The sequence below is a fragment of the Nerophis ophidion genome, linkage group LG04 (assembly GCF_033978795.1).
Source record: "Nerophis ophidion isolate RoL-2023_Sa linkage group LG04, RoL_Noph_v1.0, whole genome shotgun sequence".
Taxonomy (NCBI): Eukaryota; Metazoa; Chordata; class Actinopteri; order Syngnathiformes; family Syngnathidae; genus Nerophis; species Nerophis ophidion.
Genome location: NC_084614.1, coordinates 74,351,865 through 74,368,732, shown reverse-complemented (window position 1 = coordinate 74,368,732; position 16,868 = coordinate 74,351,865). Strand labels below are relative to the sequence as shown.

Here is a 16,868-nt window from a genome sequence, read left to right as displayed (position 1 = left end):
ATATTTTACATTTTTCATATTCTTACATATTTTATATTTTGGCAGTATTTTTGGAAGCTGACATTAAATACTGTATGATATTTTGTATACTTAATATATTGACATATTAAATATTTTAGTGGTTTTGTAAGCTGACATTAAATACTTTATGATATTTTACATATTTAATATTTTTACAGTGTTTTTTGAAGCTGACATTAAATACTGTATGATATTTTATATATTTAATATATTGACATAATTATATTTTAGTGGTTTTGTAAGCTGACATTAAATACTTAAAGATATTTCACATATTTAATATTTTTACAGTGTTTTTTTAAGCTGACATCAAGTATTCGGTTATATTTTACATATTTAATATTGTCACATTTAGTTTTTTTACAGTATTTTTTGGAAGCTGTCATTAAATACTGTATAATATTTTACAGATTTAGGGGTTCCTGGTTCGAATCCCCCGACTTCCGCCATCCTTGTCATGTCCGTTGTGTCCTTGAGCAAGACACTTCACCCTTGCTCCTGATGGGTCCTGGTTAGGGCCATACATGGCAGCTGCCACCATCAGTGTGTGAGTAAATGGGTGAATCTGGAAATAGCATTAAAGCGCTTTGAGTACCTTGAAGGGAGAAAAGCGCCATACAAGTATAACCCATTTACCATTTACTATACACATGCATTGTAACGCCACTTGGAAATATGCAAATAAGGGGTCTAGACACACCCAAAAATAAAAAAGAGCATTCCAACACATTTGTAATTGTCAGAACACATGAATTAGACACCAAGTTTACATTTGTAGCTCATCTGTTTCAAATGTTACAGACAAAAGCTGTTACAAGTGGTGACCCCAAAGGCCATCGGCACGGGCGCCCTGGCTAAATCCTTGAAGTATGCCCTGAGCTACACCTGTGCCAAATTTGGCGCTTTTAGACAAAAGTGAACAAAAATATCCCTTGTCTTTTGAAGCTTTGTGTGTCATGTAAATGAGTTAAATAGTAAATGGGTTATACTTGTATAGTGCTTTTCTACCTTCAAGGTACTCAAAAGTGCTTTGACACTAATTCCACATTCACCCCCATTCACACACACTGTCTACCTAACCAGGACCCATCAGGAGCAAGGGTGAAGTGTCTTGCTCAAAGACACAACGAACGTGACTAGGTTGGTAGAAGGTGGGGATTGAACCAGGAACCCTCAGGTTGCTGGCACGGCCACTCTCCCAACTGTGAACCAAAGCTCATGACCATAGTTGAAGATGGGAACGTAGATCGACTAGTAAATTGAGAGCTTTGCCTTCCGGCTCAGCTCCTTCTTCACCACAACGGATCGATACAGCGTCCGCATTACCGAAGACACCGCACCGATCCGCCTGTCGATCTCACGATCCACTCTTCCCTCACTCGTGAACAAGACTCCGAGGTACTTGAACTCCTCCACTTGGGGCAGGGTCTCCTCCCCAACCCGGATGGCACTCCACCCTTTTCCGGGCGAGAACCATGGACTCGGACTTGGAGGTGCTGATTCTCATCCCAGTCGCTTCACACTCAATACCAGTGGTCCCCAAACTTATTGACTCGGGGGCCGCATTGAGATAAAATATATATGTGTGTGTGTATATATATATATATAGGTGTGGGAAAAATCACAAGACTGCTTCATCTCTACGGAACTGTTTCATGAGGGGTTCCCTCAATCATCAGGAGATTTTAATGGAAGCCTTCACATACAATGGTTTATATAGGGCACAGCGTGGGTGGGTACAGGCAGGCGTAGGGGCGTCGTGATTGGCTCATGTGTTACCTTGGAGGTGTTTCCGTCTGTGGCGGCATGTTGAAATGATTTCACTGCGCTTGTTGAGGGATGATAGATCTGGATGATATATAATAAACAGTTTCTCTTTTAAGCATAGGTTGCATCTTTTATTACCACTGTTGTAAGGTGTGCTGGATGCAAGAATTTGCCATGTTATTGAATATTCAACATTACATTTCAACAGTGGTAATGAAAGATGCAACCTATGCTTAAAAGAGAAACTGTTTATTATATATCATCCAGATCTATCATCCCTCAACAAGCGCAGTGAAATCATTTCAACATGCCGCCACAGACGGAAACACCTCCTAGGTAACACATGAGCCAATCACCAGACCTTTCGCCTGCCTGTACCCACCCACTCTGTGCTCTATATAAACCATTGTATGTGAAGGCTTCCATTAAATCTCCTGATGATTGAGGGAACCCCTCATGAAACAGTTCTGTAGAGATGAAGTAGTCTTGTGATTTTTCCCACTCCTACATATTGCGCTCTACCACGGTATCGAGCACTATTCTCTGGATAATCCAATCAAGACATATATATATATATATATATATATATATATATATATATATATATATATATATATATATATATATATATATATATATTCACATTCACAAATATACATATGCATACATATATATTCCTCCCGGACTAATTGACTTAATTGACTGGAAACATGACATCAAGTGCGGAATCCATTGATGGACGATTGCATTTTTAGACAATATGATTTGCCTGAGCGGCTAGGAGACACAGAGTAACAAACAGTAGAAAATAATTAGAAAGGACAGATTTAAAAAAATAATTGTTTATCTTTTTTTTTAACTTGGGACTTCCCGCGGGCCGGATTTTGAACGCTGTAGGGCCGGATGCGGCCCGCGGGCCGTAGTTTTTGGACCCCTGCTCTATACAATGGAACATTGATTTCATGAACCCCTCTATTTGCAAACGTTCTGGTTTACGAACGTTTCGATCGCACCAAACATCCCTTTGTACCGAACGCTTCATTTATTCATATTTTTTATTTTTTTTTAAAGGTTTATTTATAAATTTCAACAATTACAAACAATAAGTCAAACAACAATATAAAACATTATAAAATATTATGAAAACAGTACAAAACAGCGCCAGGGGGTTGTAAGTTCAAAATAATAAAAATAGAATGCAAAGCCGTAGGCTTATTTAGATTCATCCAACAACTTAAATTTGGAACACAGCATCATCGTTTTCACAGCTTTTTTGTTGTTAGAGGTAGAGAGTGTTTTAATGTAAAGTTCCAGATCTTTTTTAAAGGCACAAAAGATAGGACGGGTATTAAGAAACTTACATTTATCAATATAAAACTTAGCCAATAAAATATTTAAGGTTGCAAAGGTAGAATTCCTTTTCAAATGTTTGTTCATACAGTGTAAAACCAAAAATCACTTCATTTATTAATTTTGTGTGTGCCTCGGCCTATTTAATGACGTCACTTCCGGTGCATCAAAGTACACACGGGGCGTGGCCACTTTGGAAAGGCGGAACTCGTCGTCTGCCGTTTGGTAGACAGCAAGGTAAAGATATTATACTTTTTAACTTTCTTTTTTTTTTAATTTATTGTATTTTATATTATTGTTTGAGGGCACTGAAACGACTTTGTGTGACCTTTCCAGACGCCCACCTGCAGGCCGTGTGCAAAACAAAAAAGTGCACCTTTTCATAATGGCGCCAAAACACTTCCAGAGATTTACGAACGAGGTAAGTCGTCAAAAAGTAATACATTTAGTTCACTATGTAGAGTTTAAAAATACTGGAAGCACTACACATACAGGCCTACTCATGTACAAAATTACTTTTGCTGCGTAATTTCATATTTTGATGCTTTTTAAAATCTTGATTCAGAGCTCCTCGGTCCTCCCGTCTTCTTCTACGGTGTTTTAGGTGCAAGCTTAAATCTAGTAAAACTGCTTCCGGGTAAACTTGTTGTAAATAACGCTCACAGGCACCCGTCTGTGTTGTCTGTCTAATTGTAAATAATGCAGACGAGGCGTGTTGGCTGAGTTCTCAACGTTTACTCGCACAGCGTACTCATAACCACATTCTAGCTGCCGGCGACATACAACCTTTTTTTTTAATTTTTTTATTTTAAATCATTTATTTTTTTTAATCCTTTATTTATAAATTCTAACATTGCTGTCTTCACTAATTGTTTTAATGTTTATTATAAATTCCAACAATAACAAACAAATGAGAAACAATAAACTAAATAGTTCAATAACAATATAAAGGCGACATACAGCCTCCTCCACGGCCCTACCGCGCAGGCTCATCACTACTGTTGCATGCTGGGTAGTGTAGTTTTTGAATTCCGTAGCTCAGGGGTGTCAAACTCAAGTACAGAGTGGGCCAAAATTTAAAACTGAAAAAAGCCGCTGCCCAAAGTTGAACAAATTAGGCTTTTAATAGGAACCCAAACAAGTTTTGCATTGATTATTGAACAAGCAAGGCTTACATAACTTTATAGTGTCATGCAAAATTTAGTTTCAAATAATAATAATTATTAAAAAAATATCATTGGCATGTCAAATAAAATAAAAATGTAATGCCTTTTTTCTGTTTGCAGCCTTCTGAGGTAAATATAAAAAAAAAATGTCCACAGGCTAATAATACATTTGAAAATAAAATAACAATAATGAATGAATCAAACATTTAAGCCTTGAAGAAGCAAGAAAAAGTGCATCAATAAAACGTTAATTATTGCTCAGTTTGTTACACTGATTTGCTTTAACACTGAATATGGAACAAGCAACGCTTATATAACTTAATAGTGAAAAATCAACTTTCGAAAAACTAACAAAAAAACATCAATGGCATATTAAATAAAATGAAAATAAAAAATGTGGTGGTAGCGGGGGGTGTATAATGTAGCGTCCCGGGGGAGTTTGTGCTACAAGGGGTTCTGGGTATTTGTTCTGTTGTGTTTATGTTGTGTTACGGTGCAAATGTTCTCCTGAAATGTGTTTGTCATTCTTGTTTGGTGTGGTTTCACAATGTGGCGCATATTTGTAATAGCGTTAAAGTTGTTTATACGGCCACCTTCAGTGTGACCTGTATGGCTGTTGACAAAGTATGACTTGCTGTAAAATCCGCATGTATTATATGACTTGGCCGGCACGCTGTTTGTCGGCAGGAAAAGAGGATGTGATAACAGGTTGTAGAGGTCGCTTAAGGCAGTGTCTTTTAAGGCACACCCCCAATATTGCTGTCTGGGTGGAAATCGGGAGAAAGATTGCCTTCGGAGGATTTCAGGAGGGGCTCTTAAATTCGTGAGTCTTCTGGGAAAATCGGGAGGGTTGGCAAGTATGAGTATTTGCGGTAAATGCGGTGTTACAGTGGCACCACCGCTGTATAATACCAGCGGGCCAGCTCTAATATTAATTTGATATTGCCTCAAGGGCCAAATGAAATTACACGGCGGGCCAGAGTTTGACACCCGTGCCCTAGCTCATAACACCACACTGTCCACACTCGCTTTTAGGTTGAAACCGTAAAAAAAAAGAAGCGAAACCTTAAAAAAGACAAGCAAATGGGGAAAACAAGTCTAACACAAAAACCTGTGAAACACACAAGAACAATAAAAATGTACGAAACTACATGACACGGGCACCCGTCCACATTCGCTTTTAGGTTGAAACCGTAAAAAAAAAGAAGCGAAATCGTAAAAAAGACAAGCAAATGGGGAAAAAAAGTCTAACACAAAAACCTGTGAAACACACAAAAACAATAAAAATGTACGAAACTACATGACACGGGCACCCGTCCACACTCGCTTTTAGTTTGAAACCGTAAAAAAAAGAAGCAAATTCGTAAAAAAGACAAGCAAATGGGGAAAAAAAGTCTAACACAAAAACCTGTGAAACACACAAAAACAATAAAAATGTACGAAACTACATAACACGGGCACCCGTCCACATTCGCTTTTAGTTTGAAACAGTAAAAAAAAGAGGTGAAACCGTAAAAAAGACAAGCAAATGGGGAAAAAAAGTCTAACACAAAAACCTGTGAAACACACAAAAACAATAAAAATGTACGAAACTACATGACACGGGCACCCGTCCACACTCGCTTTTAGTTTGAAACAGTAAAGAAAAGAAAGGAAACCGGGAAAAAAGAAACCAAACCGTCAAAAAAAACAGCAAATGTGGAAACAAAGTTTAACATAAAAACTTATGAAACACACAAAAACAATATAAGTGTAATAAATATGAATATTGGCATCGAAAACATGACATGATTTAAAAAAAAAAAATTCACCAAAAATATTGTATTTTTTTCTATGTTCGTCTTTATTTGATGCCAAAACTTGTTCTGGTGCCAATACAACGTTTTCTACTAATTCAAATTATGTTTCCTGTTACCAAATTCAACAAGCACAGTTTCTTTTAACAACTTTTATTTTTATTTTTTTCCAATTGAACAATGTGCATGAAAACATACATTTTCAATGTACACAACATTTAAGGCACTTTTAATAAATCTCAACAAATTTAAACAACAGGTTGAGAAAATACTGTCTTTTACAAAACATGTAAAAAAGAAAGCTAAAGCAAATACAAATAGAATGTAACAATAGGTAATAATGACCCAAAAAAAATCACCTTTTCTGCAATAACTAAATCAATTTAAGGGCTTTTGTATTTTTCATCAGTTTCCAAAATTCATTTGCTCATTTTAAATGATCAAGCTAAATAGAAAATGAAGGTTTTACTTTTGTAAATCGACATTTGTGTAGCTTCTTTAAACATCTAAATGGTAAAGTGCAAGGGCCACGTGCGCGGTGACGTAGCGAGCAGGCATGTGACGTCACTAACACTGGCGCACAGCATACACGCACGCTCACACTCCAATGCGCTCTGTCTGCAAAGTCAGCCAGCCAATAGCTGACTGGCTCGTCGTGACGTCATCTTCCGGGCGAAGGGGGCGGGGCAAACGGAGCTGGACAGTCATAATGATAATGGTGATGATGGCTGAACCGCCCCCAAAAGTCCATATATACCCATGGATTTTGTTTCTGTCGTGTCTGGACTTCTTCCACGGTTAGTCCTCACTTTTTTTTAAAGTTTTCTTTGCCTTCACTTTGTAATTATCCGACAATAATCACATATTCTTTTGATGGTATTTAATATACATTTTTCCTTCAATTTAATAAATGTTCAACATCTCCAGGGGTCAGAGTTGGCTTGTAGTGCGAACAGAAAAAGTGCAGAGTTGACATATTTGAAAGTTGTGTTTTGCAGCCATTGTTGCAAGCTGCGGAGTCACGCCGCTGTTAGCATCGTAGCACGTTAGCGTAGCAGCTGTACTGCTCCTCAACTGGCAGGAGAAGGACAATGGCCATCTTTGTCAGCAGATGCCGGCCCATGCAGCCCACAGACTTTGGGCAGCGGTTGCCATGGCGACGCAAAGTGCCTCACCATCAAGCCGGTTTAGTTTCCCCCCCCCCCCCGCACTCAGCATTGCATCCCTCTGCTCTTCTGTGCAGGCGTGCTCTCCGTCAACATGACGCTTCCCAGCGCCGTCATCACAGGCACGGTCGGCGGCGAGGCCCTCCTGGCCGCGTCCTACGTCAGCTTTAGCGCCGACCTGCCCGTCATCAAGTGGCAGCTGCGCAGGGAGAAGTCGGTCACCGTCGTCCAGTCCATCGGTACGGACATCGTGGGCACGCTCAGACCCGAGTATCGCGATCGCATCCTGATATTCCCCAACGGATCGCTCCTCCTGCACAACCTGAGGCTGTCTGACGAGGGCACGTACGATGTGGAGGTCTCCATCACGGACGATACGTTCACGGGGGAGGGAAGCATCACGCTCACCGTGGACGGTAAAAAGTCCAAAGTCCTTCATTTCTTTTATTGGGACCCTGCCTTTAGGAGGGAGGAGTCCACCCAGATCCTTTTATGCCATTGCTAAAATGACGGGAGGTGACCTGAATTGAAGTTGAACAGTTTTTAATACAAAAAAGAAGTTCATATATAGATGTACAAATAATTCACTTCACTTAGAAACACGATCTAGAAGAAGACCTGGAAGAAATTCTAGAAGAAGACATAGAGGAAGATGTAGAAGAACCCCAAGAAAAAGATCCTCAAGAAGAGCTAGTGAAAAAAAAAAAGGAGGAGAATGAGAAAAAAGTCTAGAAGAAGACCTACGAAAAAATCTAGAAGACCTAGAAAAGACGTGGAGAAAGACCTACAAGAAGACCTATCAGACCTATAACAATATCTACAAGAACACCAGGAAGAAGACTTAGAGGAAGATCTAGAAGAAGGCCAACAAAAAGATCTACAAGAAGACCTATAAAAAAAAAAAACTAGAAGACCTACAGCAAGATCTAGAAGAAGACCTGGAGGAAGATCTAGAAGAAGACCAACAAAAATATTTACAAGAAGACCTATAAAAAAACAAAAAACTAGAAGACCTGGAAAAATCTAGAAGAAGACCAAGTAAAGACCTAGAAGAAGACCTAAAAGAAGACATACAGCAAGATCGAGAAGAAGATCTAGAAGAAGACCGAGAGGAAGATGTAGAAGAAGACCAACAAAAAGATCTCCAAGAAGATCTATAAAAAAAACTAGACAAAGACCTAGAAAAAATCTAGAAGACCTAAAAGAAGACATATAGCAAGATCGAGAACAACACCTGGCAGAAGATCTAGAAGAAGAAGACCTAGAGGAAGATGTAGAAAAAGACCAACAAAACAATCTTCAAGAAAACCTGTAAAAAAACCTAGAAGCAGACCTAGAAAAAATCTAGAAAAAGACCTAGAAAAATCCTGGAGAAAGAACTATAACACGATCTACAAGAAGACCTGGAAGAAGATGTAGAAGAGTACCTTGATGAAGATCAGGAAGAAGGCCAACAAAAAGATCTACAAGAAGACCTATGAAAAAAATCTAGAAGAAGACCTAGAAAAACCTAGAAAAAGACCTAAAAGAAGACATATGGCAAGATCGAGAAGAAAACCAAGAGGAAGATGTAGAAGAACACCAACAAAAATATCTTTAAGAAGACCTAGAAAATATTAGAGGCAGACCTACAAAAAAACTAGAGGCAGCCCTAGATAAACATCTGGATGAAGACCGAGAACAAATCTAGAAGAAGACCTACAAAAAACCTAAAAAAGGACCTACAAGAAGACCTGTAATAAGATCTACAAGATGACCTGTAAGAAGATCTAGAAGAAGACCTACAGGAAGGCCAACAAAAAGATCTACAAGTAGACCTATAAAAAAAAAACCTAGAAGAACACCTCAAAATTGTTTTGGAAGAAGACCTAGAAAAAAAACTTTGAAAAAGACCTACAAGAAGACCTATGGCAAGATCTAGAAGTAGACCTGTAAGAAGATCTAGAAGAAGATCAACAAAAAGATCTACAAGAAGACCTATAAAAAAAACTAGAAGAACATCTAGAAAAGAATCTTACAAGGACACCTAGAAGACCTATAGCAAGATCTAGAAGAAGACCTAGTGGAAGATCTAGAAGAAGACCAACATAAATATCTGCAAGAAGACCTATAAAAAAAACTAGAAGAACACCTACAAAAAATTATAGAAGAAGACCTAGAAAAAACCTTGAAGAAGACCTACAAGAAGACGTATAGCAAGATCTAGAAGAACACCTAGAGAAAGATCTACAAGAAGACCTATAAAAAACTAGAATACCTAGGAAAAATTCAAAAAGAAGACCTAGACCAAACCCAGAAGAAGACCTATAGCAAGATCTAAAATGGGGGTCGGCAACCCGTGGCTCCGTAGCCGCATGCGGCTCTTTAGCGCCGCCCTAGTGGCTCTCTGGAGCTTTTTAAAAAATATATGAAAAATGGAAACCAGATGAGGGGGAAAAAACATTTTTTTGTTTTAATATGGTTTCTGTAGGAGGACAAACATGACAAAAACCTCCCTAATTGTTATAAAGCACACTGTTTACATTAAACATGTTTCACTGATTTGAGTATTTGGCGAGCGCTGTTTTGTCCTACTAACTTTGACGGTCCTTTAACTCACCCTAGTTTGTTTACATGTACAACTTTCTCCGACTTTCTAGGACGTGTTTTGTGCCACTTCTTTTTCTGTCTCATTTTGTCCACCAAACTTTTAACGTTGTGCATGAATGCACAAAGGTGAGTTTTGTTGATGTTATTGACTTGTGTGGAGTGCTAATCAGACATATTTCAGTAGAAGCATTTAAATCTCACCTTAAAACTCATTTGTATACTCTAGCCTTTAAATAGACTCCCTCTTTAGACCAGTTGATCTGCCGTTTCTTTTCTTTTTCTCCTATGTCCTACTCTCCCTTGTGGAGGGGGTCCGGTCCGATGGCCATGGATGAAGTACTGGCTGTCCAGATTCGGGACCCAGGATGGACCGTTCGTCCAGAGTCAGGACCCAGGATTGACCGCTCGCCTGTGTATCGGTTGGGGACATCTCTGTGCTGCTGATCCGCCTCCGCTTGGGATGGTTTCCTGCTGGCTCCGCTGTGGACGGGACTCTCGCTGCTGTGTTGGATCCACTATGGATTGAACTTTCACAGTATCATGTTAGACCCGCTCGACATCCATTGCTTTCGGTCCCCTAGAGGGGCGGGGTTGCCCACATATGTGGTCCTCGCCAAGTTTCTCATAGTCATCATTGTCGCCGACGTCCCACTGGGTGTGAGCTTTCCTTGCCCTTATGTGGGCCTACCGAGGATGTCGTAGTGGTTTGTGTTGTGGTTTGTGCAGCCCTTTGAGACACTAGTGATTTAGGGCGATATAAGTAAACATTGATTGATTGATTGATTGATATTTGGTCACTGCAAGCTAATCGATGCTAACATGCTATTTAGGCTTGCTATATGTACATATTGCATCATTATGCCTCATTTGTAACTATATTTGAGCTCATTTAGTTTCCTTTAAGTCCTCATAATTCAATTTGTATCTCATGACACACTATCTGTATGTAATATGGCTCTTATTTTTTTGCCGCCCCAGACGTATTTGTTTTTGTATTTTTGGTCCAATATGGCTCTTTCAACATTTTGGGTTGCCGACCCCTGGCCTAGAAGAACACCTGGAGGAAGATCTACAAGAAGACTTATAAAAACAACCAGAATAAGACCTAGAAAAAAAACTAGAAGAAGACCTATTAACCTAATAAAATAATAGTTAAGAGTTGAAGATGATCAGTAAAAAGCCTGATTAAAAAGATTTCTTTAGCCTTTTTTTTAAAAAGGGTCTCTGGCAGGCTGTTGAATTGAGTTTCTTTTCAAAGATCTTTATACAAGACCTGAAAGTTGGGGTCTCTGTTTCAGTTTTGGTTCCTCGGCCTGGAAGAGGTCAAAGACATCTGCTGAAAGCTTTATTGATAATCCAACCTTGAATATGTCACCTCTCACACACACAGAGCCGCTGTCCCAACCCTCGGTCCTCCTGGAGGCCACCTCCGTGTTGGAGCGCAGTCACAACGTGGTCCTCACCTGCTGGCACGCCGCGGGCACCAGGCCCTCCTACAGGTGGCTGAAAGGCGGCGCGGCGCTGGGCAACGACAGCAGGCTGGTGCTGTCACATGACCACAAGAACCTGACCATCACTCGGGTCACCATGGCGGACGACGACGTCTACGGCTGCGTGGTGGAAAACCCCGCTGGCACGGCAACCAGCCCGCCGGTCAGACTGAGTGTCTACAGTGAGTAAACCGTCATGGGTCACTCTTGTTGTTGTTGTCACTGCACTATTCCCCTTCCAGAAAGAAGTTCCATCTACATCTTCCTCTCCACCGGCGGCATCGTCCTCCTCATCGCCTTGGTAACCGTCTGCGCCTGCTGGACGCCATCCAAAAAGTAACATTATTGACTTGACAACAACAACAAACAACAACAGCAAATCGCCAGGCATCCATTTTCTTTGTGTCTTGTTAGGAAAAGAGGAAAACCTTTCTCCAGGTTTTATAATCAACACACCTCAAGACGTCACTCAGGTACGCACTTTGTTTACACAAAGTAGGTATTGTTATTGTTACAATATGATTGTTATGTTGATACTCCATCATATTAATACATGTTGCAGGGGGGAATGTTTAGAGTGAGACACACGGTACCGGAAGTAAGCGGGCTAGTGTGCGTGAGTCACTTGGAATTGTAACTGCACTGAAGTTGCCAATAAAGTACAAGTGAGCATCTGTACTGCTCTAACCCTCCACTCTTTATGGTTGGGAATACAACAGACTAGAGATAAACAGTTTTTAAATATTATATAGGTAAATATTTTCACACATGGACCAAGAAAAACTATTTGCCGCCTTCAAAATACCCTTTTTAATGTTATTACATGAAATAATGTACCTACTTTTTACTAGGGGTGTAACGGTACGTGTATTTGTATTGAACCGTTTCGGTACGGGGGTTTCGGTTCGGTTCGGAGGTGTAGCGAACGAGTTTCCACACGGACATATTAGGTAGCGCACCGCAGGTTGTGTAACCAATGCAAAGCGAGGCACAACACAGGGCAGACTAGCGGCGACCGGGCTAGGACAACATGCAAAAGCCAGAGCTGGAAGACCCTCCTGCCTCGTTAACATCTCCCCTTTGGGAACAATTCGGCTTCGCGGTGCGATACAAGAATGGAGGACGGAGGTTTGCCGACATTGTTCAGCAGCAGTAGAGTATGCTTCTGCCAACACGTCAAACATGCTAACCCCTTTGAAGCGGCACCACCCCCAAGTCAACCTCGCTTTAAGGAAGAGAAAGAAGAATGTGGTGCCAACACCGCATTCAAGCAACTTCTACTCGGCCAGCCAGGCAGGGTTAAAGCAATCACAAAAGATTTTATAGCGGCACATTTAAAACGAACCAACCATCCATCCATTCGTCCATTCATTTACTTTTTACTTTTTTTTTAAATTGATCTCAACTCTTTACACTGCTGCTGGAATTTTAATTTTCCTGAAGGAACTCTCCTGAAGGAATTAATAAAGTACTATCTATCTATCTATCTATCTATCTATCCATCTATCCATCTATCCATCTATCCATCTATCCATCTATCCATCTATCCATCTATCCATCTATCCATCTATCTATCTATCTATCTATCTATCTATCTATCTATCTATCCATCCATCCATCTATCCATTTTCTACCACTTGTCCCGTTCTGGGTCACGGGGGGTTGCTGTAATGCATTAAAACTAGATTTTGACCCACTTCTATGGTGGAAGAACAATAAGCCCCTATATTCTCTTACTACCAAGTTAGCCTGGCTGGTGGCGGGAAAGAAAAGTTAATCTGAGGCTGAGTTGACTTGAAACTGTTTGATGTTGCACTTTTTATATGTAGAAGAAAAGTTTTGTCATTTTATTTCATCTGAGGAATAACTGGAGGCAGTTTAATGTTCATTAATGTGCACCCCGACTTAAACAAGTTGAAAAACGTATTGGGGTGTTACCATTTAGTTGTCAATTGTATGGAAATATGTACTGTACTGTGCAACCTACTAATAAAAGTATCAATCAATCAATCGAAAAAAGCACTTTAGATGTAGAAAGGTTTTGTTAAGAAACCATTCTGAGCCTTATCTTATTTAGTTTTTATTTTATATATGTTAACCACATCAACCCTGGCAATGGACCCTGTGTTTATGTGTATGTTATGTCATTGTTTACAAATTTGGTAAATAAATACCCCAAAAATTTATATTTTGTTGTTTTCTTACTGTACCGAAAATGAACCGGACCATGACCTCTAAACCGAGGTACGTACCGAACCAACATTTTTGTGTACCGTTACACACCTACTTTTTACACGATATAGTCTACATAATCATAGAAAATAAGAAATATACTGTACTGTCAGACAGATATATATAGTAAGTACATATGACTAAATTTGCACTTAATTTGTAATTTTGCCCATTATTCACAATGTGTACAATGTGTACGTTCTAAGTAGTAAAAAACTGCTAACAAGAGGCGGCTACCAATGCAGGTAATGGGATTCTTGTATTTTGTGTTACGCTTGGGTCGCATTTTACTGCGCGCATTGTTCTCCCAAGATGCAGCAGGAACTCTGGAGGCTAGGTGCAGGTAAGACTATGATTTATTCTCATAAATCATTCAAAAATAGCACAGGAATCAAAAGATAAACAGCCACAGACACCAGAAGCAAGGTATACACAAACATAACTTGTTGCTTACATATCCGCATGCAGTTTTGCATGTCTTTGTTTGCACTTGCTGATGCGTATCATTTTCCACAGTTGATGCATCTCCTGAGGAGACGCAGCCCCGTGGAAAGAACGCCGTGACGCCGCTGCACATCATGCAGCAAAAGGTACACACCCGGCAATATGTACGTTTGCCTTCGGGACTTCATCGAGTCTTGTTGTGCAGGATCTTTCCCCGGGCGACTCTTCCGGCAACAGTGTCGGTTCCACTTGTGAAGCCGAGCATCCTCCGGCTTACAGCAGCTACATGGACTCTCTCACCAGGGCTCATGTTCACTCCATGCTCAAGTCCAGCTGAAACCTGCAACACCTTCAAATAACGTCCTTTGTAAACATTGATCTCATCTCATTAACTGACGTGTAATTAGGAGACGTAACTAATATCAATGCCAGATTTCCTTACCACTCTTAATATTAAAAAAAAAAAAACTTTCTGCACACTTTGACCCTTTTTACAGGGAAAATTGTGTTTACTCTTTCATAGTTGTGTTGGTTCTTAATTTTTTTTAGCTGTTGTTGCATAATTTTAAAAGGATGAATTTCCATTAAACAATAAAAATAATACAATTTTGCTCACCAAAGGGTCAGATAATATTCACTTTAAAGGGGAACTGCACTTCTTTTTGGGAATGTTGTCATTATGAGAGACAAGAACACAGTTCTTTTTTTTTTTAGGATTTTAAAAATGATTTTAAAAAGTGAGTCAACATTTTAGCCTTCAAAGTCCTCTAAAACGATTTCAAAACCCTCTATCAACATTTTATATACACACTGCAAGTATATATAGAATTTAATAACAGACATGTTCATAACAATATTATTTTTTTTAATCTAATTAACTTCTTCAGCCCATTGATTTTCGTTTCCGCAACAACGCACTTCCGGCAACAATTGTGTGTTCCTACTTCCTTAAACAAACGTCTGTGTGTCTATTTTAATCATGGCAGAATCGATAACAAACAACAAAGACGACTATTTTTGTACAAATGAGGATTCACAACCTTCTTTTTTTGAAGCTGAATATACTGAGGATGAACTACGGCTTCTAGAAGCGAGCACGAAGGAAGGGTGAGACGTTGAAGCAGACGGGGGCCGAGAGAGTGAGGTGAAGGTGACTTTGACCCTGTAAATATGGAGCTTGGAGCCAAGCTATTTTGACATAAATGGCGCGCTTACCCGAATAAAACGGAAAAAAACGTCCCCGGCCAGCTGGAGCAAACGCACAACTGTCCATCGGGTGACTCACACTTAAATATCGATCATGATACACGCAGCACGTCATGCTTGTTATTACAGCTCCAGTACATATGCTAACGAGCTAGCAGTGTACAACCAAAATATTAAAAATGGGCAAATATTTAACAGGTACTGTAATATGATTGTTCATGTTTTTCAATTAGTACAGATTGGTGTTGTGTATTATGAACTTAAAACACTTTGAGTGTTGTCGTAGAAGCTAGTTTATCTCTTTCCGTAGTTAGCTTGTAGCATGAAAATGTGTCACTATGCTAGTAAGAGAGTTCTTCAGTGTTCGCTCTTACAATAACAATGTCGCTACAGTTTGGTTATTATACAGGTTACGGAACGTAAATAAAGTCTTGTTGACGTGATTAAATGCATTTTTGAAGTGATATTGCGGTAGAATTGATTGCTCCTGTTTGCTGCATCGCTAGTCACCAAGCGACGAGACGATTTTAACATGTTGGGCTGCAAAAAAAAAATAAAAAAAATGGTTTTCTTGTCTTTGATAATGATTGTAATCGATGGGCAAATTTAAAATATTTAATAACAAATTACCGTAAAGTAGCTCAATGGAATTGGTCGTGCTGTTTGAGTGGAAATCAATTAATTTTTTAATTTTTATTTTTTTTAAATCAAATGAAAAAAATATTTAAAGTACAATTTTATTGTTTCCAATTTTAAATAAAATTCAAAATATTTATTTTTTTCAAAGTGGCTGAAAGAGTACTCAAGTCTGTCAAGTAAATGTCAAAAAAGTGACATTATTGAATGTGATTGACATATTATACATGTTGAAAATATGATTTAAATAGAAACAAATAAATGGATAAAAGTAGTTTCCTTTCTTCTCAATCAGTCTGACTGATTTATATTATGTTAAAACAAAACATAAGCCATATTAGTTTGTTTTTTTTCTTCCAGTAGAATATTAGAATATAATAAATATTTACAGTCCACCTAGATGGACAATTTTCTGTGGCTCAGCAAACATTGTCAAATATAAAAACATTTAATAGGTCAAAATAGGAATATAAATACAGCTAAGTTAGGATCTAAAAACATAACATTTGTTCCTTCTTGGCTGCACTTAAATGTAGAATATATGTAGAATATATTTATATTATTCATATATCATATATGATATAAATTATATTTTTTATTATTATTATTGTCTATTTTGAGTGAACTGTGGTGCTGAATTTCCCCTAGGGATCACTAAAGTACTTTTTATTCTATTCTATTGTATCTTCCTAAATAAACAAGAGCATATAAAGTTGGCTAAAAAAAATTAAAATGCAAAGAATAAAGATGAGTAATTAATATTTGTTTTGTCATTTTGACACACAATGGTTTTAAACCGCAGAATCTGATTGGCCAAAAAGTCAACATCTGATTAGTTCGGCCAAAAAGCCAACATCTGATTGGACGCTGGCGTTCCTAATTAGCATATTGCACCTTCGTCACACAGACGGAGATATTTTTGACAGCTTGGTCAAGCTACCGATATTAACCGCAATAAACAGAAGTCGTTTCCTGTGCTTTTATTACACGGATGTATTAAAAGTG

General features: G+C 38.8%; 1 protein-coding gene across 2 annotated transcripts; it reads left to right on the top strand.

The window, feature by feature from the left end:
• The first annotated feature begins 3,321 nt into the window (after positions 1-3,321).
• On the top strand, positions 3,322-16,622 carry hepacamb (hepatic and glial cell adhesion molecule b). 2 transcript variants are annotated; one of them, XM_061899021.1, is made up of 8 exons: positions 3,322-3,375; positions 3,489-3,559; positions 7,344-7,682; positions 11,246-11,527; positions 11,588-11,681; positions 11,760-11,818; positions 14,094-14,167; positions 14,227-16,622. In XM_061899021.1, exons 3-8 carry the CDS (start codon positions 7,361-7,363, stop codon positions 14,356-14,358), a joined length of 963 nt encoding a protein of 320 aa, XP_061755005.1. In that variant the 5' UTR covers positions 3,322-3,375; positions 3,489-3,559; positions 7,344-7,360; the 3' UTR covers positions 14,359-16,622. The 2 variants fall into 2 exon arrangements, with proteins under 2 accessions (XP_061755005.1, XP_061755004.1); XM_061899020.1 differs by lacking the exons at positions 3,322-3,375; positions 3,489-3,559 and adding an exon at positions 6,762-6,897.
• The last annotated feature ends 246 nt before the right edge of the window (positions 16,623-16,868 follow it).